Here is a 27,842-nt window from a genome sequence, read left to right on the forward strand (position 1 = left end):
ATAAAATCCACATTGGCCGACACCACATTATAAAATCCACATTGGCCGACACCACATTATAAAATCCACATTGGCCGACACCACATTAAAAAATCCACATTGGCCGACACCACATTATAAAATCCACATTGGCCGACACCAGATTATAAAATCCACATTGGCCGACACCAGATTATAAAATCCACATTGGCCGACACCAGATTATAAAATCCACATTGGCCGACACCAGATTATTAAATCCACATTGGCCGACACCAGATTATTAAATCCACATTGGCCGACACCAGATTATTAAATCCACATTGGCCGACACCAGATTATTAAATCCACATTGGCCGACACCAGATTATTAAATCCACATTGGCCGACACCAGATTATTAAATCCACATTGGCCGACACCACATTATAAAATCCACATTGGCCGACACCACATTATAAAATCCACATTGGCCGACACCAGATTATAAAATCCACATTGGCCGACACCAGATTATAAAATCCACATTGGCCGACACCAGATTATAAAATCCACATTGGCCGACACCACATTATAAAATCCACATTGGCCGACACCAGATTATAAAATCCACATTGGCCGACACCAGATTATTAAATCCACATTGGCCGACACCAGATTATTAAATCCACATTGGCCGACACCAGATTATAAAATCCACATTGGCCGACACCACATTATAAAATCCACATTGGCCGACACCAGATTATTAAATCGACATTGGCCGACACCAGATTATAAAATCCACATTGGCCGACACCACATTATAAAATCCACATTGGCCGACACCAGATTATAAAATACACATTGGCCGACACCAGATTATAAAATACACATTGGCCGACACCAGATTATAAAATCCACATTGGCCGACACCAGATTATAAAATCCACATTGGCCGATACCACATTATAAAATCCACATTGGCCGACACCAGATTATAAAATCCACATTGGCCGACACCAGATTATAAAATCCACATTGGCCGACACCACATTATAAAATCCACATTGGCCGACACCAGATTATAAAATCCACCTTGGCCGACACCGAATAAAAACATTCACCTTTCCCGATACCAGAATAAATACACCACATTGGTCGACACCGGAATATAAAATTCACATTGGCTAACACCAGATTATAAAACCCACTTTGGCCGACACTGTTTTGGGAAATGTACATTATTTCATGGTCGCCAGAAAGATTCCAAGTTCAACAAGACACACTGAAAAAAAAGTTGTCAAAATAACATAAAATGTGACAATTGTAATCTAAATAATACTAATTATTAACCCTAACCTCAAATATTCAGAATTGTAAATGTTGTTCATTAAATATGTATTATTTTTATTTCACGAAAGATTAATCTATTCTCGTCTATAGTCTTTTTTTGTGTGTATTTTTGCACTTAGAATTTAGCGTATAGATCAATTATTTGTCAAGATATGATTTTTTTTCCATTCGAAGAAGTTTGCAATCTGCATGGAACACGATGTATATTGGGCAAGTTGTTTTATCGTCTGAGCTCCAATCTCTGGTCCCTCTCTCGCCAATCTTTCAGAAAAAATACCCGTCTGGCTGAAACCACTGTCATTAATTTTCCCCACTCTTTATCTGTGCCTAAATCAAAACGTAGATTCCATGAACAAAGCTTCTTTCTTAGAAGTGCACGCCTGTGGAACTCTCTTCCGTTTGCCTGTTTCCACCTGACCACAATTTGGATGTCTTCAAGTCCAACATAAACAAATTCCTGACAAACCGTCCCCTTAAGTAAGACACTTTATCAAATCTCCAATACTAACGATTACTACGATACTATCCCATTGATTACTGTACCCGCAATAACTCTTATCCCTGAGTGGCTTCTATGCCTTTATAAGTGGCGACTTTCTTGTAAAAAAATAAAAAAAGTTGTCCTTTTTTCTTTTTTTTTCATTTGTGGAAAACAAATATTTTACTGCTTACATGATCCTCTTTGTGCACGCATGGTGGTGTATGACAAGTTTCAAACTCAATAACTTCCATTCACAACGCGTGCACCTACATCCTAGCAGGAGGTCACAAGCCAGGTCAGTTCGCTTTGAGTGCAAACTGGTTAACGAGGTGTTACCACGCCCACACATACACCTTAACATAAATAGGGACGCACATGCATTTCCTAGAGTCATTCGCAGTCAGTTAGAAGAGCAGATTCCAAGAAGATGAAAAACTTCTCTGGGTGTGGGTGGGGCAGGGGGATAAATTGCAACACTGTTGATCTATAAAATGACATATTGTTTTTTATTTCACACCGACAAATCAGCTTCTGATTATAAGCTATTACTAGTATCTTGATATTTCTCAAGATGTGTGGTTGGGTTAGATATTGACGGTGTAGAGATGTGTCAGGCTTGCTACTCCCTAACCGACTGCCCCGCTTTTTTTTTTTTTTTTACATGGGGGAGGGGGGGGGGAGTCACTACCACTTATCAAGGCCCAGGAGCCACTCGGGGATAAGGGTTATTGTGTATACAGTAATCAATTGGATAGTATCGTAGTAATAGTATTGGGGATTTGATAAGGTGTCATCACTTAAGGGGGCGGTTCATCAGGAATTTGTTTGTGTTGGACTTGAAGACATCCAAGTTGAATTCGGTGGGGGGTGGGGAACAGGCAAGCGGCAGAGAGTTCCACAGCCGTGCAGTTCTAAGAAAGAAGCTTTGTACATGGAATCTACGTTTTGATTTAGGCACGGATAAAGAGTGGGGAAAATTATTGACAGTGGTTTCAGCTAGACTCTGCAACAATTTATATAAACATGTTTTTCTCACTGGAATGTTTAACATTTGCTATCATCTACTGTTTCAATCCTTTGACCGATATCCTCTCACACATTATGCGTTCCAATAGATAATGGTGGAATCCATCGAATGTTTCTCTTCCTCGGGTCGCCTGCCAATAACCAAGGCAAAATCCTTCACACATATTTTCAGGTAAATCTACCCTAAAACTATATATATAACAATAGATTAATCTTTCGTAAAATAAAAATATATATTTAATAAACGACATTTACAATTCTGAATATTTCAGGTGAGGATTGATAATTAGTATTATTTAGATTACAGTTCTTATCTTCAATGTTATTATGACAACGTTTTTTTTCAGTGTCTCTTGTTGAACTCTGGAATCTTTCTGTCGACCTTGAAATAATGTACATTTCCCAAAATGGTGCAAATTTTAATCTGGTCTATCAATTCCATAGTCTGAATTTATATCCATTTGACGACTGATGTGTCTAACAAGATGATACAAAGATATTAAAAGGGTACTAACCTTGGGGCAATTCAGCACTGTTACCAACTATATGCATCTCAAATTGCTTAAAAAGAGGGACGTTTGACAGCCGAGATCTTGTCGGACCACGATGAGCAAATCCATTTACAGTATCGCCAATGATTTCATAATCGTCCTGGGAATACAATAAAATATTGTAAAAGAGGAAATGAAGAGAAATAAAAAAACAAGTCAGAAAATTTCAGATAAAATAAAAATAAAAATCAAGATGAAACAATGTTTCTTTTTATTTTTTATACATTTCTAAATCTAGAAAAAACAATTTTCTGCAATTGCTGAATCAGGAATCTGAAATAGAATTTATTCATACAAATTTTTAACATAAACAATTATAAAGAGAAATATTATAATGAGATTTGGCTTAGAAGCATTTTTAATAAGATTAAAAATTTTGAATAACAGAAAAACTGTTTTAAAACCATGTGAAGATGCAAATATTTTAATAAAAAAAAATTTATTAAAACTCATTTAATTATTTCTTGTTTTTTATAATCTTGAAATGTTTTTTGGGGAAATATCAGATAAGAAGGAAAGAGTTTTTTTTGTTTTTTTTTCTGTAAATACAAGATCGAATGATAAAATTGTCACCCTAAAGAAAAAAAAAACACTACAGCTTTATTTTAAAACTTTTATTGAAAATAATCAATTCAAGTAACTTTATGCAGTAGAAGTGACATCTATTCAATGTAGCTGCCTTCAGCCTCAATCACAGCCTTGATACGGATCAGGAACTTGGAGCATGCCTTTTCTACAAGCGCCGGTAGGAGCTCGGCAAATACTCTGCAGATGATGGCGATCAGGCTGGCTTTGATATTATGGGAGGTCATGTTGGTGATGTTCTCGATATTTGACCAAACAAAATAGTCTAGCGGGTTCAGGTCAGGAGAGGAGGCGGGCAGTAAGAGAGGGGTACAAAGATGTATCAGTCTTTCTGAAGCCAGGCCTTGCTCTCTTTGGACTTGTGGGTCGGCACAGAGTCCAGCTGCCATACCCAGGGTCTGCCCGGGTATGACGTTCGAGTAGACAATCACATGAGGGACATCATAGCGATAACAAGAGAATGAGGAAATAAATGTTGTTGTACAACAAAAAAAGCGAGTTGAAGTTATTTTCTGTTTTTTGTCTGCTTTGTGACTGAGCCTACAAAGTGTTGGGTCCTAGACAACATTACACAAGGACAAGACACATGTAGATGTTAGACTAATCAATTTCATGTTGCATCTGTAAAACAGTCCTATTAAATATGCATGTTTTTTTTTATCTACAGACGTGACGCCTAGCGCAGAAGATTCTCAACACGTCTTCAAGACAGTTTAGAATTTTGGCACAGTTATAAGCAAGCTTCCCCACCCTTCAGTTGATTGCAAAAATATATTTTAAAAATATATACTTGCCGCATGAGAAAACTAATATTCTGTTTTGCAGGTGTGCAATTCCCATTAAACCGGAATGTTTATACAAGGTGTCCTTCAAGAATTCGCAGAAGTTATTATGACTGTTTTCACAGTTCTCAATGTTAAATCTATCCCAGAAACAAGAGCCGCGTAAAAATAAAATACACTTAGGAATTAGCTGTTGGTGTTGTCGTTATGGCACATCAACCCTTTTCGGGTTATTTAATGACAAATTCAGGAATTTTGTAAAAACGTTTTTATGCTTCAAGTTTATTTTTTACAACTTCAAATATTTATTCACTAGCGGGGATGCCCGGCATTGCATGGGTGTTTGGAGGTATGTTAGGGGTAGATGAAAACAAATATGATAAAATTAAAAAAAAAAAAAAAAAAAAAAAAATCGATAACAAAAAAAAAAAGTTTTGGTAGGTAGGTAGGATCGAACCAGAGGCGAAGGTGGAAAATAAAGTGTGAAAAAAAAAACCTGACGTGTTACCCGCTCGACCAGCAAGGGAGAGTAACAGAAAAACGTTTGAATTTATTACTGAATTGACAGGTGTGTGAATTTAATAAGATTGCGAGGCAGTTTTTTTTTTGGTTTGTTTACCCAACTTTAGCTGGTTTTGTTTCCCCAAGATATTTAGGGGGAAAAACCAACTCCCCTTATAAAGGGAATTGTCCAAATAGAAGAGCAATTGTCTGATATAAGGGGTTTGTTTCCCCCGCATAGACCAAAGCTTTATTGATTTCTGGACGTTCCAGGCACGAAAGCCAAGGCGTTCCCGTTTCAACTTACTTCCACTTTATTTATATGAAAAAGCTGAACCAACACAGGAGGGGCTGAAATAGCAAGAATTTTGTAAAAGTCGATGTAAATAAATTTAGACGCGATGCGTGTTTGCAAATCGTAGATATTACGATCCAGACGGTATATAAAAAGTTCTAAAAAGTAGTAACCTTATGGAGACCCCCCCCCATCCCCGAAAAAAAGCCTTTGCCAGACATACAAAAAACGTGCACAAACATTTTGTCTTTTATATATATAGACTAGCAGGGGTGCCCGGCGGTGCTCGGGTGTTTGTGTGTGTGTGTGTGTGTTGGGGTTCACAAAAACAAGATGTTAAACTTCTTTAAAAAATCGGGGGAAAAAAAAAAATAAACATAGAACATGATGGAAAAAAAAAAAAAAAAGTTTTCGGAGGGAGGTAGGCTCGAACCCTGAGCTTGAGTGGGGATAGATCAAAACAAAATGGGCAAAGTAATAACCCTGTTTTTGGGTGTTTGGAGGTGTGTGTGTCCCCTCTTCAGATGAGAAGTGTTTGGCTTCAAAATGCCATGGCCTAACGAGGTTTCCCTATCCCTAAATATTGTATTCGCTTTTGAACTGATAGCATAATAAAATTTAATTGTAAATTTTTTTATCTTTGTTATCTTAACATTTTCTATAAAGCTGGTTTAGTTTATATGTGAGTATATTTATCATACAAGTGAATGTTAAACGTAAAAATATATACATGAAAAGTATTTATAAAATGCTTGCTGAGTAAGAGTTGGAGTATATGGATCTGCAGAATAGATTTTCACATAGGGGTCAAGGGGTCGGAGTCGGGGTCAGAGCTGGAGTCAACATCCTAGGAATTCTAGGAGTCAGAGTCGGACTTTAATCATTTGACTCCGCAACCCTGTTAGTGAGACTGGAATTATTGCCAGCCAATAATGATGAACACTATGGGAGTACAAGCAATTATCAACTAAGTAGCAGAAAGATTGCAATTTTCAGTGCAAGTCCAGAATTCAACGTAATTGAAAAACAAAAATACAGAAAGAAACGAAAATGTCATATTCCAAAAATTATATACACTGACCAAATAGTTTTTAAACAAAGAAAATTTTATAAGGAAGCAAGTTTTGATTCAACATGTTTAATAAAGAGAGAGACAACTCAATTCGAATTAACGAGATTTTAAAATCAAACTTGTAATATCTACAATATACCATGAATCGCTAAAACTCATAAAAAATGATTTTCTATATTTGACCCATTATGATCTGAACTATGATGAAGATAATTAAAAATTATTCATTGTTAATTTTAGATAGTGGCATACTGAATATACGCAATGGACAGTTGCAATCGGAAGGTATCTGGCATTTACCTAGATACTAAACTAATACCTACAATCAATTCCCACTTTATGTTGTTATATTCATTCACCAGCATTTCAACCCGGCGTTGCCCGGGTGTTTGGAGGTGTATGTTATTAAGTTAGATCCATGTCCAAGGAACCTATATCTAAAATTTCAATTGTTTATACCCAAAATTGGCGGAGATGTTTGGTAGAGTTCTCAAAGGTCAAATCGTTGAACTTTGACCCTTTAACAGCCAAATTTCTGGCCGAAAATAGATTACAAAGACTTTCCGAAATCTCACTACGCTGTATATCAAATTTCAAGTCTGTAGACTTTAAATTGACAGAGTTATTGCATAGGGAAATACACACAGACACGTTCACTTTTATAGATATATAGATTTACAACTGAACAAATTAGTTCAACCAGGTCATAATGGGTTTAAAATTAAAAAAAAATCTTGATTAATTTGTGAGTTTGCGATTTTTCAATATATTTTTTTTTATTAGGTTGAATTTGGGATATGAACCCATTTTTTTTTTCTAGCAAGGGGTGGGTTACCTTGTAAGTATCTAGTCAGCCAGAACTGGTGTACATTAGTTTAATTCTACCCGATGCAACCTGCTAAAAGCCAACGGTGATGCTAATTGCTTCTGCCAACATTCTAACGGCTTCATGCTGCCGTGTTTATTAAAAGTCATAGCGAGTCAGCTCAGCGGCAATTTCAATATTGTCATAAGGCGTGGCTGCGAATCTAACATTTTGGACAAGTTTCGAATAAGAAACTTCCATGCAACATCTATTATATAAAGCCCCAAACTTCAATGCAACATCTATTATATAAAGCCCCAAACTTCAATGCAACATCTATTATATAAAGCCCCAAACTTCAATGCAACATCTATTATATAAAGCCCCAAACTTCAATGCAACATCTATTATATAAAGCCCCAAACTTCAATGCAACATCTATTATATAAAGCCCCAAACTTCAATGCAACATCTATTATATAAAGCCCCAAACTTCAATGCAACATCTATTATATAAAGCCCCAAACTTCAATGCAACATCTATTATATAAAGCCCCAAACTTCAATGCAACATCTATTATATAAAGCCCCAAACTTCCATGCAACATCTATTATATAAAGCCCCAAACTTCCATGCAACATCTATTATATAAAGCCCCAAACTTCAATGCAACATCTATTATATAAAGCCCCAAACTTCAATGCAACATCTATTATATAAAGCCCCAAACTTCAATGCAACATCTATTATATAAAGCCCCAAACTTCAATGCAACATCTATTATATAAAGCCCCAAACTTCAATGCAACATCTATTATATAAAGCCCCAAACTTCAATGCAACATCTATTATATAAAGCCCCAAACTTCAATGCAACATCTATTATATAAAGCCCCAAACTTCAATGCAACATCTATTATATAAAGCCCCAAACTTCAATGCAACATCTATTATATAAAGCCCCAAACTTCAATGCAACATCTATTATATAAAGCCCCAAACTTCCATGCAACATCTATTATATAAAGCCCCAAACTTCAATGCAACATCTATTATATAAAGCCCCAAACTTCAATGCAACATCTATTATATAAAGCCCCAAACTTCAATGCAACATCTATTATATAAAGCCCCAAACTTCCATGCAACATCTATTATATAAAGCCCCAAACTTCAATGAAACATCTATTATATAAAGCCCCAAACTTCAATGCAACATCTATTATATAAAGCCCCAAACTTCAATGCAACATCTATTATATAAAGCCCCAAACTTCAATGCAACATCTATTATATAAAGCCCCAAACTTCAATGCAACATCTATTATATAAAGCCCCAAACTTCAATGCAACATCTATTATATAAAGCCCCAAACTTCAATGCAACATCTATTATATAAAGCCCCAAACTTCAATGCAACATCTATTATATAAAGCCCCAAACTTCAATGCAACATCTATTATATAAAGCCCCAAACTTCAATGCAACATCTATTATATAAAGCCCCAAACTTCCATGCAACATCTATTATATAAAGCCCCAAACTTCAATGCAACATCTATTATATAAAGCCCCAAACTTCCATGCAACATCTATTATATAAAGCCCCAAACTTCAATGCAACATCTATTATATAAAGCCCCAAACTTCAATGCAACATCTATTATATAAAGCCCCAAACTTCAATGCAACATCTATTATATAAAGCCCCAAACTTCAATGCAACATCTATTATATAAAGCCCCAAACTTCAATGCAACATCTATTATATAAAGCCCCAAACTTCAATGCAACATCTATTATATAAAGCCCCAAACTTCAATGCAACATCTATTATATAAAGCCCCAAACTTCAATGCAACATCTATTATATAAAGCCCCAAACTTCAATGCAACATCTATTATATAAAGCCCCAAACTTCCATGCAACATCTATTATATAAAGCCCCAAACTTCCATGCAACATCTATTATATAAAGCCCCAAACTTCAATGCAACATCTATTATATAAAGCCCCAAACTTCAATGCAACATCTATTATATAAAGCCCCAAACTTCAATGCAACATCTATTATATAAAGCCCCAAACTTCAATGCAACATCTATTATATAAAGCCCCAAACTTCAATGCAACATCTATTATATAAAGCCCCAAACTTCAATGCAACATCTATTATATAAAGCCCCAAACTTCCATGCAACATCTATTATATAAAGCCCCAAACTTCCATGCAACATCTATTATATAAAGCCCCAAACTTCAATGCAACATCTATTATATAAAGCCCCAAACTTCAATGCAACATCTATTATATAAAGCCCCAAACTTCAATGCAACATCTATTATATAAAGCCCCAAACTTCAATGCAACATCTATTATATAAAGCCCCAAACTTCAATGCAACATCTATTATATAAAGCCCCAAACTTCAATGCAACATCTATTATATAAAGCCCCAAACTTCAATGCAACATCTATTATATAAAGCCCCAAACTTCAATGCAACATCTATTATATAAAGCCCCAAACTTCAATGCAACATCTATTATATAAAGCCCCAAACTTCAATGCAACATCTATTATATAAAGCCCCAAACTTCAATGCAACATCTATTATATAAAGCCCCAAACTTCAATGCAACATCTATTATATAAAGCCCCAAACTTCCATGCAACATCTATTATATAAAGCCCCAAACTTCCATGCAACATCTATTATATAAAGCCCCAAACTTCAATGCAACATCTATTATATAAAGCCCCAAACTTCAATGCAACATCTATTATATAAAGCCCCAAACTTCCATGCAACATCTATTATATAAAGCCCCAAACTTCCATGCAACATCTATTATATAAAGCCCCAAACTTCCATGCAACATCTATTATATAAAGCCCCAAACTTCAATGCAACATCTATTATATAAAGCCCCAAACTCCAATGCAACATCTATTATATAAAGCCCCAAACTCCAATGCAACATCTATTATATAAAGCCCCAAACTTCAATGCATCATCTATTATATGAAGCCCCAAACTTCAATGCAACATCTATTATATAAAGTCCCAAACTTCAATGCAACATCTATTATATAAAGCCCCAAACCTCCATGCAACATCTATTATATAAAGCCCCAAACTTCCATGCAACATCTATTATATAAAGCCCCAAACTTCAATGCAACATCTATTATATAAAGCCCCAAACTTCAATGCAACATCTATTATATAAAGCCCCAAACTTCAATGCAACATCTATTATATAAAGCCCCAAACTTCAATGCAACATCTATTATATAAAGCCCCAAACTTCCATGCAACATCTATTATATAAAGCCCCAAACTTCAATGCAACATCTATTATATAAAGCCCCAAACTTCAATGCAACATCTATTATATAAAGCCCCAAACTTCAATGCAACATCTATTATATAAAGCCCCAAACTTCAATGCAACATCTATTATATAAAGCCCCAAACTTCAATGCAACATCTATTATATAAAGCCCCAAACTTCAATGCAACATCTATTATATAAAGCCCCAAACTTCAATGCAACATCTATTATATAAAGCCCCAAACTTCAATGCAACATCTATTATATAAAGCCCCAAACTTCAATGCAACATCTATTATATAAAGCCCCAAACTTCAATGCAACATCTATTATATAAAGCCCCAAACTTCAATGCAACATCTATTATATAAAGCCCCAAACTTCAATGCAACATCTATTATATAAAGCCCCAAACTTCAATGCAACATCTATTATATAAAGCCCCAAACTTCAATGCAACATCTATTATATAAAGCCCCAAACTTCAATGCAACATCTATTATATAAAGCCCCAAACTTCAATGCAACATCTATTATATAAAGCCCCAAACTTCAATGCAACATCTATTATATAAACCCCCAAACGTCCATGCAACATCTATTATATAAAGCCCCAAACTTCAATGCAACATCTATTATATAAAGCCCCAAACTTCAATGCAACATCTATTATATAAAGCCCCAAACTTCAATGCAACATCTATTATATAAAGCCCCAAACTTCAATGCAACATCTATTATATAAAGCCCCAAACTTCAATGCAACATCTATTATATAAAGCCCCAAACTTCAATGCAACATCTATTATATAAAGCCCCAAACTTCAATGCAACATCTATTATATAAAGCCCCAAACTTCAATGCAACATCTATTATATAAAGCCCCAAACTTCAATGCAACATCTATTATATAAAGCCCCAAACTTCAATGCAACATCTATTATATAAAGCCCCAAACTTCCATGCAACATCTATTATATAAAGCCCCAAACTTCAATGCAACATCTATTATATAAAGCCCCAAACTTCAATGCAACATCTATTATATAAAGCCCCAAACTTCAATGCAACATCTATTATATAAAGCCCCAAACTTCAATGCAACATCTATTATATAAAGCCCCAAACTTCAATGCAACATCTATTATATAAAGCCCCAAACTTCAATGCAACATCTATTATATAAAGCCCCAAACTTCAATGCAACATCTATTATATAAAGCCCCAAACTTCAATGCAACATCTATTATATAAAGCCCCAAACTTCAATGCAACATCTATTATATAAAGCCCCAAACTTCAATGCAACATCTATTATATAAAGCCCCAAACTTCAATGCAACATCTATTATATAAAGCCCCAAACTTCAATGCAACATCTATTATATAAAGCCCCAAACTTCAATGCAACATCTATTATATAAAGCCCCAAACTTCCATGCAACATCTATTATATAAAGCCCCAAACTTCAATGCAACATCTATTATATAAAGCCCCAAACTTCAATGCAACATCTATTATATAAAGCCCCAAACTTCAATGCAACATCTATTATATAAAGCCCCAAACTTCAATGCAACATCTATTATATAAAGCCCCAAACTTCAATGCAACATCTATTATATAAAGCCCCAAACTTCAATGCAACATCTATTATATAAAGCCCCAAACTTCAATGCAACATCTATTATATAAAGCCCCAAACTTCAATGCAACATCTATTATATAAAGCCCCAAACTTCAATGCAACATCTATTATATAAAGCCCCAAACTTCAATGCAACATCTATTATATAAAGCCCCAAACTTCCATGCAACATCTATTATATAAAGCCCCAAACTTCAATGCAACATCTATTATATAAAGCCCCAAACTTCAATGCAACATCTATTATATAAAGCCCCAAACTTCAATGCAACATCTATTATATAAAGCCCCAAACTTCAATGCAACATCTATTATATAAAGCCCCAAACTTCAATGCAACATCTATTATATAAAGCCCCAAACTTCAATGCAACATCTATTATATAAAGCCCCAAACTTCAATGCAACATCTATTATATAAAGCCCCAAACTTCAATGCAACATCTATTATATAAAGCCCCAAACTTCAATGCAACATCTATTATATAAAGCCCCAAACTTCAATGCAACATCTATTATATAAAGCCCCAAACTTCCATGCAACATCTATTATATAAAGCCCCAAACTTCAATGCAACATCTATTATATAAAGCCCCAAACTTCAATGCAACATCTATTATATAAAGCCCCAAACTTCAATGCAACATCTATTATATAAAGCCCCAAACTTCAATGCAACATCTATTATATAAAGCCCCAAACTTCAATGCAACATCTATTATATAAAGCCCCAAACTTCAATGCAACATCTATTATATAAAGCCCCAAACTTCCATGCAACATCTATTATATAAAGCCCCAAACTTCCATGCAACATCTATTATATAAAGCCCCAAACTTCAATGCAACATCTATTATATAAAGCCCCAAACTTCAATGCAACATCTATTATATAAAGCCCCAAACTTCAATGCAACATCTATTATATAAAGCCCCAAATTTCCATGCAACATCTATTATATAAAGCCCCAAACTTCAATGCAACATCTATTATATAAAGCCCCAAACTTCAATGCAACATCTATTATATAAAGCCCCAAACTTCAATGCAACATCTATTATATAAAGCCCCAAACTTCAATGCAACATCTATTATATAAAGCCCCAAACTTCAATGCAACATCTATTATATAAAGCCCCAAACTTCAATGCAACATCTATTATATAAAGCCCCAAACTTCAATGCAACATCTATTATATAAAGCCCCAAACTTCAATGCAACATCTATTATATAAAGCCCCAAACTTCCATGCAACATCTATTATATAAAGCCCCAAACTTCAATGCAACATCTATTATATAAAGCCCTAAACTTCAATGCAACATCTATTATATAAAGCCCCAAACTTCAATGCAACATCTATTATATAAAGCCCCAAACTTCCATGCAAAATCTATTATATAAAGCCCCAAACTTCCATGCAACATCTATTATATAAAGCCCCAAACTTCCATGCAACATCTATTATATAAAGCCCCAAACTTCAATGCAACATCTATTATATAAAGCCCCAAACTCCAATGCAACATCTATTATATAAAGCCCCAAACTCCAATGCAACATCTATTATATAAAGCCCCAAACTTCAATGCATCATCTATTATATGAAGCCCCAAACTTCAATGCAACATCTATTATATAAAGTCCCAAACTTCAATGCAACATCTATTATATAAAGCCCCAAACTTCCATGCAACATCTATTATATAAAGCCCCAAACTTCAATGCAACATCTATTATATAAAGCCCCAAACTTCCATGCAACATCTATTATATAAAGCCCCAAACTTCCATGCAACATCTATTATATAAAGCCCCAAACTTCCATGCAACATCTATTATATAAAGCCCCAAACTTCAATGCAACATCTATTATATAAAGCCCCAAACTCCAATGCAACATCTATTATATAAAGCCCCAAACTCCAATGCAACATCTATTATATAAAGCCCCAAACTTCAATGCATCATCTATTATATGAAGCCCCAAACTTCAATGCAACATCTATTATATAAAGTCCCAAACTTCAATGCAACATCTATTATATAAAGCCCCAAACTTCCATGCAACATCTATTATATAAAGCCCCAAACTTCCATGCAACATCTATTATATAAAGCCCCAAACTTCAATGCAACATCTATTATATAAAGCCCCAAACTTCAATGCAACATCTATTATATAAAGCCCCAAACTTCAATGCAACATCTATTATATAAAGCCCCAAACTTCCATGCAACATCTATTATATAAAGCCCCAAACTTCAATGCAACATCTATTATATAAAGCCCCAAACTTCAATGCAACATCTATTATATAAAGCCCCAAACTTCAATGCAACATCTATTATATAAAGCCCCAAACTTCAATGCAACATCTATTATATAAAGCCCCAAACTTCAATGCAACATCTATTATATAAAGCCCCAAACTTCAATGCAACATCTATTATATAAAGCCCCAAACTTCAATGCAACATCTATTATATAAAGTCCCAAACTTCAATGCAACATCTATTATATAAAGCCCCAAACTTCAATGCAACATCTATTATATAAAGCCCCAAACTTCAATGCAACATCTATTATATAAAGCCCCAAACTTCAATGCAACATCTATTATATAAAGCCCCAAACTTCAATGCAACATCTATTATATAAAGCCCCAAACTTCAATGCAACATCTATTATATAAAGCCCCAAACTTCAATGCAACATCTATTATATAAAGCCCCAAACTTCAATGCAACATCTATTATATAAAGCCCCAAACTTAAATGCAACATCTATTATATAAAGCCCCAAACTTAAATGCAACATCTATTATATAAAGCCCCAAACTTCAATGCAACATCTATTATATAAAGCCCCAAACGTCCATGCAACATCTATTATATAAAGCCCCAAACTTCAATGCAACATCTATTATATAAAGCCCCAAACTTCAATGCAACATCTATTATATAAAGCCCCAAACTTCAATGCAACATCTATTATATAAAGCCCCAAACTTCAATGCAACATCTATTATATAAAGCCCCAAACTTCAATGCAACATCTATTATATAAAGCCCCAAACTTCAATGCAACATCTATTATATAAAGCCCCAAACTTCAATGCAACATCTATTATATAAAGCCCCAAACTTCAATGCAACATCTATTATATAAAGCCCCAAACTTCAATGCAACATCTATTATATAAAGCCCCAAACTTCAATGCAACATCTATTATATAAAGCCCCAAACTTCAATGCAACATCTATTATATAAAGCCCCAAACTTCAATGCAACATCTATTATATAAAGCCCCAAACTTCAATGCAACATCTATTATATAAAGCCCCAAACTTCAATGCAACATCTATTATATAAAGCCCCAAACTTCAATGCAACATCTATAATATAAAGCCCCAAACTTCCATGCAACATCTATTATATAAAGCCCCAAACTTCAATGCAACATCTATTATATAAAGCCCCAAACTTCAATGCAACATCTATTATATAAAGCCCCAAACTTCAATGCAACATCTATTATATAAAGCCCCAAACTTCAATGCAACATCTATTATATAAAGCCCCAAACTTCAATGCAACATCTATTATATAAAGCCCCAAACTTCAATGCAACATCTATTATATAAAGCCCCAAACTTCAATGCAACATCTATTATATAAAGCCCCAAACTTCAATGCAACATCTATTATATAAAGCCCCAAACTTCAATGCAACATCTATTATATAAAGCCCCAAACTTCAATGCAACATCTATTATATAAAGCCCCAAACTTCAATGCAACATCTATTATATAAAGCCCCAAACTTCCATGCAACATCTATTATATAAAGCCCCAAACTTCAATGCAACATCTATTATATAAAGCCCCAAACTTCAATGCAACATCTATTATATAAAGCCCCAAACTTCAATGCAACATCTATTATATAAAGCCCCAAACTTCAATGCAACATCTATTATATAAAGCCCCAAACTTCAATGCAGCATCTATTATATAAAGCCCCAAACTTCAATGCAACATCTATTATATAAAGCCCCAAACTTCAATGCAACATCTATTATATAAAGCCCCAAACTTCAATGCAACATCTATTATATAAAGCCCCAAACTTCAATGCAACATCTATTATATAAAGCCCCAAACTTCAATGCAACATCTATTATATAAAGCCCCAAACTTCCATGCAACATCTATTATATAAAGCCCCAAACTTCAATGCAACATCTATTATATAAAGCCCCAAACTTCAATGCAACATCTATTATATAAAGCCCCAAACTTCAATGCAACATCTATTATATAAAGCCCCAAACTTCAATGCAACATCTATTATATAAAGCCCCAAACTTCAATGCAACATCTATTATATAAAGCCCCAAACTTCAATGCAACATCTATTATATAAAGCCCCAAACTTCCATGCAACATCTATTATATAAAGCCCCAAACTTCCATGCAACATCTATTATATAAAGCCCCAAACTTCAATGCAACATCTATTATATAAAGCCCCAAACTTCAATGCAACATCTATTATATAAAGCCCCAAACTTCAATGCAACATCTATTATATAAAGCCCCAAACTTCCATGCAACATCTATTATATAAAGCCCCAAACTTCAATGCAACATCTATTATATAAAGCCCCAAACTTCAATGCAACATCTATTATATAAAGCCCCAAACTTCAATGCAACATCTATTATATAAAGCCCCAAACTTCAATGCAACATCTATTATATAAAGCCCCAAACTTCAATGCAACATCTATTATATAAAGCCCCAAACTTCAATGCAACATCTATTATATAAAGCCCCAAACTTCAATGCAACATCTATTATATAAAGCCCAAACTTCCATGCAACATCTATTATATAAAGCCCCAAATTCTCATGCAACATCTATTATATAAAGCCCCAAACTTCAATGCAACATCTATTATATAAAGCCCTAAACTTCAATGCAACATCTATTATATAAAGCCCCAAACTTCAATGCAACATCTATTATATAAAGCCCCAAACTTCCATGCAACATCTATTATATAAAGCCCCAAACTTCCATGCAACATCTATTATATAAAGCCCCAAACTTCCATGCAACATCTATTATATAAAGCCCCAAACTTCAATGCAACATCTATTATATAAAGCCCCAAACTCCAATGCAACATCTATTATATAAAGCCCCAAACTCCAATGCAACATCTATTATATAAAGCCCCAAACTTCAATGCATCATCTATTATATGAAGCCCCAAACTTCAATGCAACATCTATTATATAAAGTCCCAAACTTCAATGCAACATCTATTATATAAAGCCCCAAACTTCCATGCAACATCTATTATATAAAGCCCCAAACTTCCATGCAACATCTATTATATAAAGCCCCAAACTTCCATGCAACATCTATTATATAAAGCCCCAAACTTCAATGCAACATCTATTATATAAAGCCCCAAACTTCAATGCAACATCTATTATATAAAGCCCCAAACTTCAATGCAACATCTATTATATAAAGCCCCAAACTTCAATGCAACATCTATTATATAAAGCCCCAAACTTCAATGCAACATCTATTATATAAAGCCCCAAACTTCAATGCAACATCTATTATATAAAGCCCCAAACTTCCATGCAACATCTATTATATAAAGCCCCAAACTTCCATGCAACATCTATTATATAAAGCCCCAAACTTCAATGCAACATCTATTATATAAAGCCCTAAACTTCAATGCAACATCTATTATATAAAGCCCCAAACTTCAATGCAACATCTATTATATAAAGCCCCAAACTTCCATGCAACATCTATTATATAAAGCCCCAAACTTCCATGCAACATCTATTATATAAAGCCCCAAACTTCCATGCAACATCTATTATATAAAGCCCCAAACTTCAATGCAACATCTATTATATAAAGCCCCAAACTCCAATGCAACATCTATTATATAAAGCCCCAAACTCCAATGCAACATCTATTATATAAAGCCCCAAACTTCAATGCATCATCTATTATATGAAGCCCCAAACTTCAATGCAACATCTATTATATAAAGTCCCAAACTTCAATGCAACATCTATTATATAAAGCCCCAAACTTCCATGCAACATCTATTATATAAAGCCCCAAACTTCAATGCAACATCTATTATATAAAGCCCCAAACTTCCATGCAACATCTATTATATAAAGCCCCAAACTTCCATGCAACATCTATTATATAAAGCCCCAAACTTCCATGCAACATCTATTATATAAAGCCCCAAACTTCAATGCAACATCTATTATATAAAGCCCCAAACTCCAATGCAACATCTATTATATAAAGCCCCAAACTCCAATGCAACATCTATTATATAAAGCCCCAAACTTCAATGCATCATCTATTATATGAAGCCCCAAACTTCAATGCAACATCTATTATATAAAGTCCCAAACTTCAATGCAACATCTATTATATAAAGCCCCAAACTTCCATGCAACATCTATTATATAAAGCCCCAAACTTCCATGCAACATCTATTATATAAAGCCCCAAACTTCAATGCAACATCTATTATATAAAGCCCCAAACTTCAATGCAACATCTATTATATAAAGCCCCAAACTTCAATGCAACATCTATTATATAAAGCCCCAAACTTCCATGCAACATCTATTATATAAAGCCCCAAACTTCAATGCAACATCTATTATATAAAGCCCCAAACTTCAATGCAACATCTATTATATAAAGCCCCAAACTTCAATGCAACATCTATTATATAAAGCCCCAAACTTCAATGCAACATCTATTATATAAAGCCCCAAACTTCAATGCAACATCTATTATATAAAGCCCCAAACTTCAATGCAACATCTATTATATAAAGCCCCAAACTTCAATGCAACATCTATTATATAAAGTCCCAAACTTCAATGCAACATCTATTATATAAAGCCCCAAACTTCAATGCAACATCTATTATATAAAGCCCCAAACTTCAATGCAACATCTATTATATAAAGCCCCAAACTTCAATGCAACATCTATTATATAAAGCCCCAAACTTCCATGCAACATCTATTATATAAAGCCCCAAACTTCCATGCAACATCTATTATATAAAGCCCCAAACTTCAATGCAACATCTATTATATAAAGCCCCAAACTTCAATGCAACATCTATTATATAAAGCCCCAAACTTCAATGCAACATCTATTATATAAAGCCCCAAACTTCCATGCAACATCTATTATATAAAGCCCCAAACTTCAATGCAACATCTATTATATAAAGCCCCAAACTTCAATGCAACATCTATTATATAAAGCCCCAAACTTCAATGCAACATCTATTATATAAAGCCCCAAACTTCAATGCAACATCTATTATATAAAGCCCCAAACTTCAATGCAACATCTATTATATAAAGCCCCAAACTTCAATGCAACATCTATTATATAAAGCCCCAAACTTCAATGCAACATCTATTATATAAAGCCCCAAACTTCCATGCAACATCTATTATATAAAGCCCCAAATTCTCATGCAACATCTATTATATAAAGCCCCAAACTTCAATGCAACATCTATTATATAAAGCCCTAAACTTCAATGCAACATCTATTATATAAAGCCCCAAACTTCAATGCAACATCTATTATATAAAGCCCCAAACTTCCATGCAACATCTATTATATAAAGCCCCAAACTTCCATGCAACATCTATTATATAAAGCCCCAAACTTCCATGCAACATCTATTATATAAAGCCCCAAACTTCAATGCAACATCTATTATATAAAGCCCCAAACTCCAATGCAACATCTATTATATAAAGCCCCAAACTCCAATGCAACATCTATTATATAAAGCCCCAAACTTCAATGCATCATCTATTATATGAAGCCCCAAACTTCAATGCAACATCTATTATATAAAGTCCCAAACTTCAATGCAACATCTATTATATAAAGCCCCAAACTTCCATGCAACATCTATTATATAAAGCCCCAAACTTCCATGCAACATCTATTATATAAAGCCCCAAACTTCAATGCAACATCTATTATATAAAGCCCCAAACTTCAATGCAACATCTATTATATAAAGCCCCAAACTTCAATGCAACATCTATTATATAAAGCCCCAAACTTCAATGCAACATCTATTATATAAAGCCCCAAACTTCAATGCAACATCTATTATATAAAGCCCCAAACTTCAATGCAACATCTATTATATAAAGCCCCAAACTTCAATGCAACATCTATTATATAAAGCCCCAAACTTCAATGCAACATCTATTATATAAAGCCCCAAACTTCAATGCAACATCTATTATATAAAGCCCCAAACTTCCATGTAACATCTATTATATAAAGCCCCAAACTTCCATGCAACATCTATTATATAAAGCCCCAAACTTCCATGCAACATCTATTATATAAAGCCCCAAACTTCCATGCAACATCTATTATATAAAGCCCCAAACTTCAATGCAACATCTATTATATAAAGCCCCAAACTTCAATGCAACATCTATTATATAAAGCCCCAAACTTCAATGCAACATCTATTATATAAAGCCCCAAACTTCAATGCAACATCTATTATATAAAGCCCCAAACTTCAATGCAACATCTATTATATAAAGCCCCAAACTTCAATGCAACATCTATTATATAAAGCCCCAAACTTCCATGCAACATCTATTATATAAAGCTTCAAACTTCAATTCAACATCTATTATATAAAGCCCCAAACTTCAATGCAACATCTATTATATAAAGCCCCAAACTTCAATGCAACATCTATTATATAAAGCCCCAAACTTCAATGCAACATCTATTATATAAAGCCCCAAACTTCCATGCAACATCTGTCGATACTCTTGCATAATTTGACCTGAATTCTTGTGAATTCCCGTCAAGCATGGATCGGCCGAGACTGGCAATCATCGGTGTCAGCTGAGCGTTGTTCAAATGTTGAAACGCTAACTCAACTTTTTATTTATTTTTTTTTTTGTTATGTTTTCAGTAATTTTTATTTTCTGATTAGTTACTTATTATTATTTTTTTTTTTTTGTCATTCAATTTCTGGGAATTTGATTAGCCAATGAAAAAATGCTATCTAAATGGAAGCAGATGACATTCGAATTGGAAGAAAGTGACGAAACCAAAAAAAAAAAAAAAAACATATGACAAACAAATATATTTTCAAACTCGCCAAACAGAAAAATGACAGGCAAGGAAATAAATTTATGCATGTCAGAAAATGAAATGAAAACATTGATGCAAACAATCTCATTGTTAGGAGAAGAAATTGCTGTCCCCAAAAAATAAGATGCAACAATTGTAAACACAAATTTTTTTTTTTGTACGCGATCCAAGTTGGAGATTCCAACGATAGTAAAGATCATTTATTTATGGGCGTTCGAAATGGCAACCCTAAAAAACATTTCCTCTACTCCATCTCCTCCATTTTTGCCGTCGATGGCCGTTTAACAGTTGACCGAAGTTAAAGACTCCTAAAGAAATATCCTCATCCCAAGAAAGTTCTTCCGCTGGTAATTAACAACTTGGAAAAAAAAAAACTGTGGACTCCCCCCCCCCCCCAATACCACCAACACCAAAAAATCTTGACTGAACAAAAAAGTCTTGAAAATAAAAATCCTAAAAAAAAAAAAATATGGTTACAAAAAAGAAAACAAAAACGAAACTCCTTACTCTTTTGACACCCAATGTTTTATCTGCTAAAATTTTATTCACGTGATTACGGTGTATCATCAATACAATAAACCATTAATTCAAGTGCCGCTTGTTATGGATTTAGCTGAATACGATATTAAAAATCATTTTATTGGTACTTATGCACTTATGTTACCAGGCTGACAGGTGTTTTGTAACTATTCTGTACTTTCACCTAACAATTTAATAAACAAAAAGATATTGTAAAACTTGAAGGACCGTTTGAATACATTGATTTAAATTCAAAGTATTGTGTAATTATTAAAAAGAAAAATTTCAGTTGTGCTTGTGTTTTATTTCTTCAATTTTGAATAATTTCACAATTTTGAATGAGTTTGCGTGTACTTAAAAAAAATAAAAAATAAAAAGTAAGGAGAATAAAAAAAAAACTTGTATTCACACCTTACAATTGTATGGTTAAAAAATCTTTTCTTGAAAAAACAAAAAAAAAACTTTCTGTTGATAAATATTTTGCAAAAAAAAAAAAAAAAATTCTGTTGATAAATATTAAAAAAAAAAAAAAAAAAAAAACCTTCTGTTGATAAATATTTTGCAAAAAAAACAAAAAACTTTCTGTTGATAAATAATTTGCAAAAAAAAAACAAAAAAAACTTTCTGTTGATAAATATTTTTCAAAAAAAAAAAACAAAACTTTCTGTTGATAAATATTTTGCAAAAAAACAAAACAAAAACTTTCTGTTGATAAATATTTTGCAAAAAAAACAAAAAAAAAACTTTCTGTTGATAAATATTTTGCAAAAAAAAAAAAAAAAAAAAAAACTTTCTGTTGATAAATATTTTGCAAAAAAACAAAACAAAAACTTTCTGTTGATAAATATTTTGCAAAAAAAAAAAAAAAAAAAAAAAAATTAAATACTAAAATAAAATAAACATATTTTCATTTTTCAAGGCAGGTTTTTTTTGTTATTTTTGATTATTTGCATTTTTTTTTTTTTCCAGTTTTTTATTTTTTCATTAGTCTGCATTTGTTACGACGCTCGGCTGACACCGATGATTGCTGGTCTCACCTAATCCACGCTTGACAGGAATTCACGAGAATTCAGGTCAAATTATGCATCTATTATATAAACTTAAACAAAGCTATTCACACATGTATGGCATAATTATGTTAACGCACCGATTTCCAGTAGATAATCAAAGTTAAGCAACACTGAGTCTGGTCAGTGCTAAAATGGGCGACAATTTGGTAATACCAGGTGATGTATGTGCTCTGAAGCTCGGGGAGAGATGGATGCTGACAGGCTAATCTTGCCCAAGACACGCTGCATATCTCGGAGGGTTAAGAATAGTGATGGGACAATTCCAATACAATTCCGTACTAAATTATCAATTTCGATTCTTTATAAATCTTTAAATGTTCAACAATAGAGCCATTATTTATTCTCAATTACCGTAAAAACACGCTGGATATGCAGATATTTTCTTAAACATAAAAATACACTTGTAAAGGATGATGTATTTTTTTTTTTACACCATTTATCAAGGCCCAGAAGCCATTCGGGGATAAGGGTTATTTTGCGTACAGTAATCAATGGGATAGTGTTGCAGTATTCATTAGTATTGGAGATTTGATAAAGTGTCATTACTTAAGGGGACGGTTCATCAGGAATTTGTTTATGTTGGACTTGAAGACATCTAAGTTGAAGTGAGGAGGAAAACAGGCAAGCGGTAGAGAGTTCCACAGCCGTGCAGTTCTAAGAAAGAAGCTTTGTTCATGGAATCTACATTTTGATTTAGGCACAGATAAAGAGTGGGGAAATTATTGATAGTGGTTTCAAGCTAGACGGGTGTTTATCATGAAAGATTGGCGAGGGGGGGGGACAGAGATTGAAGCTCGGACGAGCACCTGCCATGAAAATAACGATAAAACAAAGATAAGCTCGCAACGTCTCTTCTGTGGGAGAGAGGTTGCAGGGAAAAGAAAAGGGCACCCCCCACTAAACCACAAAATCTATTTTGTACTCTGTCAAGGCAGGATAGGCCGTTTTTAGCAGCTCCTGCCCAGATGTGGCAGCAGTATCCCATCCTTGGACGTACTCGATTCTAGTTTTACTGGTGATTTAAAATCAATAAATATTGATTATTTTATCGTTACTATGAGCAGTGGAAGATTTTGCTTTAAACAGAATTAAATAAAAAAAAGAATAATTTTGGCAAAATAGGCACAAATTTTTCAGATTCCAATACCCCTAAAAATATTGATTTTTCAGGTTCCTGGTTCCGATTAATCGTCCCAACACTAGTTAAGAGACTCATATATGGCACAATCACGTTGACACACTGGTTCTCACCAGATCACCAAAGTTAAGCAATGTTGAGCTTGGCCAGTACCAGATGGGTGACCATTTGGGAAGCTGAGGCCTTGTATGTGCTACAAGGTAAAATACCAGGTTGAGAAACTGGCACGGTCTTCTCTAGGGTAGATGGGACTCTTGTAAACCGTGGCTGGCACCCCATCTAGTGATGGCGTCACAATAAAAAATACCCTTGATAGCCCTGGCGAAGCATCTCAAGTATTCAGCTACATACAAGATTTGAATTACACTACAAACTCATGTAGTGAGTTCAATCTCGGCTAAGGCCGCGCTGGATGAATGGATTTTTTTTATTTATTTATATATTTATTTTACATAGGCATCACCACTTATCAAAGCCAAGAGGCCACTCGAGGATAAGGGTTAAAGAGTGTACAATAGTCAATTGTACAATATAGTAATCGTTAGTAATGGAAGTTCAGTAAATTTGTTAGTGGAACAGCTCATCAAGAACTTGTTTACATTGGACTTGAAGACAACCATATTGTAGTCAACTGGAAAGCAGGAAAACGGAAGACAATTCCACAGGCGTGCAGTTCTAAGAAAGAAGCGTTGTTCATGGAATCTATGTTTAGGTTTAAGCACAGGTAAAGAGTAGAGGAAATTATTGATAGTGGTTTCAGCTAGATGAGTGTTTAAAATCGGTTCTCTCTTGATCCAAACAAGAATGACCGGGTTGTGACTTGCGATAAAAAGTGGGTTCTTTACAACTGGTGATGCTCAGGTCAGTGGTTAGGCGCCGATGAAGCTCCACGACACTTTTCAAAGCCAGAGTTGCACCAAAAGAAGATCATACTGGCTGTTTTTTTAATGCATTTTGGCAAAGTAATGTTAACATATGAATGAAATGCATCAGAAACTTCGACAACAACATCCAGCATTAGTCAACAGAAAAGGCCCAACTCTCTTCCACGGCAATGCCCGACCAATTGCTTTTTTTTTTTTTTTTTTTTTTTTTTTTTAAGTTCATCAAATTGATCGTACACAAAAAATGTACAACAGTGATGGATATTAATCTACAATCTTTTTTTATACGAAAATTATCGACTGATATGTCTTAATTTTATTTTTTCCTTTTAAATCTGTTAAATTTCATTAAAATTAATTCCCAAAGTTTACTTTGAGTGTCGGAAAGATTTTTTTTTTTTTTTGCCCTTATCAACAACCTACTTAAACCCAAATTTTACAATATGCAGGATGAAGTTGGAAAATAATTTTTTATTGTCAACGATACAAGTGTTGGATATTTGGCAGGTGACCTCAGGAAGAGAGGCTTTCGATGGGTTGCACATGCACACAAATTAATTTCATTTGAGGAATTCAAAGCTTTCCATCAATGTTTATTGGAATGTATAATTTGACCAGAAATATGTGAGAAATATCGGTGAAATGGTTGAGACAATAGACAATGGGAAATATTAAACATTCCAGGATGAAAGAGTGTCTATATAAATTTACACAACAGAAAGCAAACAGGGACACAAAAAGTTGGTCACAGACCAAGGACAAGCTGACACATTTTTCTTCACTGTCAAAACATCTGCACTACACCTGCACTATGCAGATTTACTATTGTCAACACCCGTCATACTATATCGAAAAGGTTGTCATTGGGAATAAACAAAATATTTTTATAAACCAGCTGTGTTGTGCTTTATTTGCTGCCAAGTGTATATATCATAGACAGTGACAAAAATCGATTTAGAAATTATATAGACTGAAAAGCACATTGAACGACCGGCCACCACAAATATATAACACAATGAGAAACCTGAGGTCAGTAAAAGAACACCTTTGAATTTGTCCGATTATCAGTGGAAAAGTTGATGCAGGTCCCTAAAGCACCACACTTTTATCAAAATAATAAAAACAGACATACATCTGTGGACAATCATACTACCCGTCTTCTAAAGTATAGGATTTTTTTTTTTTTTTTTTTTTTTTTTACATGTGGCAAACTTTAATTGCAGATTTGGCAACTATTGGCTATTTTTAATTCAGTTTGGAAATTCATCATGAAGAGACAGCCAAGCAGCGTTTGCAAATTGCAAATGATACAATCAATTTAGTGAGAGAAGCATTTGATTGTTTAGAAGAAAAATCTTATTGAATTTGCAAATATAATTAGTACCCAGAATATTTTGCGAAAGGGTATCATCTTTTTTTTTTATAGATGGTAATCATTTTTTGAAGCAAATTGTGCTATTACGTAAATAACTGGTAAAAGAATTTTCATGTGGAAGAACAGGTCAAAGAGTATTCTTACCAAATTTCATGTTCTTATGTCTAAAAGAAAAAAGTAGTTAAAAAAAAAAATTCCTCATCTATGTTAAAGATAATATCTTGTATGGAATTCCATTGCTTACCATTTGTAAAAGTCGCTTTTTTTCCAATGATTCCTTGACCCATTTGTAAGACAATATCCAACATTTGTTAGCGATTCCTTGGAAATACTTAAGCGTTCGATCACAATAACGACCGTTTTCAGAAACTAGAAAAGAAAAAATAGAAAAAAAATATAACGAAAAAGAAATGATGAATAAATTTTTAAAAAAGAAATGAAAATTAAAAGAAATGAACAAAAAATGAAAAAGAAATGAAATAAGAAATGAAAAAAAGAAATGAAATATGAAAAAAATGAAAAAAATGAAATGAAAAAATGAAAAAAAATGAAATGAAAAAATGAAATAGAAATAAAATAAGAAATGAAAAAATGAAAAGAAATGAAGAAATGAAAAAATGAAAAGACAGAAATGAAAAATGAAAACGATGAAAAAATGAAAAGATAAATGAAATGAAAAAAAATAAAAAAAAAAATGAAAAAAGATATGGAAAAATGAAAAATAAATTACAAAATGAAAATGAAAAAAATGAAAACGATAAAAAGAAAAAAAATGGAAAGATAAAAATAAATAAAAAAATAAATAGAAAAGAAATGAAATGAGAAAATGAAAAAAAATGAAAAAAGAAAGAAAAAAGAAAAATGGAAAAAAAGATTAAACCAAAATGAAACAGAAATGCCTAATTGCCTTCACTTTATTATACACATCATCATCATCATCATGTACTACGTGCAGCTTTTTCGGACGTCTTTTAATGATTGACTTCTAACCTAACCAATTGTTATCATGTATTCCTCAAAACCATTCTAATCACTTCCTCCATGTTTTGAACTGAACTTGCTTTGGGAGATGGTCACTGGTTTTTAGGGAATGCGCTCATGCCAGTTTGGGGTTATACTTTAAGGAGTTTTGTGATGAGAGAAAGGTATTTTTATGAGGAGTCGGATTCAAAGTAATATTTTCAGTAAAATAGGTTTGCAGGTT

At 33.7% G+C, this 27,842-nt stretch overlaps 1 protein-coding gene across 1 annotated transcript in view; it reads right to left on the minus strand.

The window, feature by feature from the left end:
• Positions 1-27,842, minus strand: part of LOC145263927 (uncharacterized) — a 262,476-nt gene that overhangs the window by 66,874 nt on the left and 167,760 nt on the right. The window contains exons 12-13 of the mRNA XM_080121001.1: positions 26,883-27,007; positions 3,336-3,471 (exon numbers count right to left, since the gene is read on the minus strand). Of these exons, the coding sequence (XP_079977127.1) occupies positions 3,336-3,471; positions 26,883-27,007 (261 nt within the window). The remainder of the gene's footprint in view (positions 1-3,335; positions 3,472-26,882; positions 27,008-27,842) is intronic.

This window comes from Euprymna scolopes, chromosome 39 (genome assembly GCF_053919585.1).
Source record: "Euprymna scolopes isolate OS-2025 chromosome 39, ASM5391958v1, whole genome shotgun sequence".
Taxonomy (NCBI): domain Eukaryota; kingdom Metazoa; phylum Mollusca; class Cephalopoda; order Sepiida; family Sepiolidae; genus Euprymna; species Euprymna scolopes.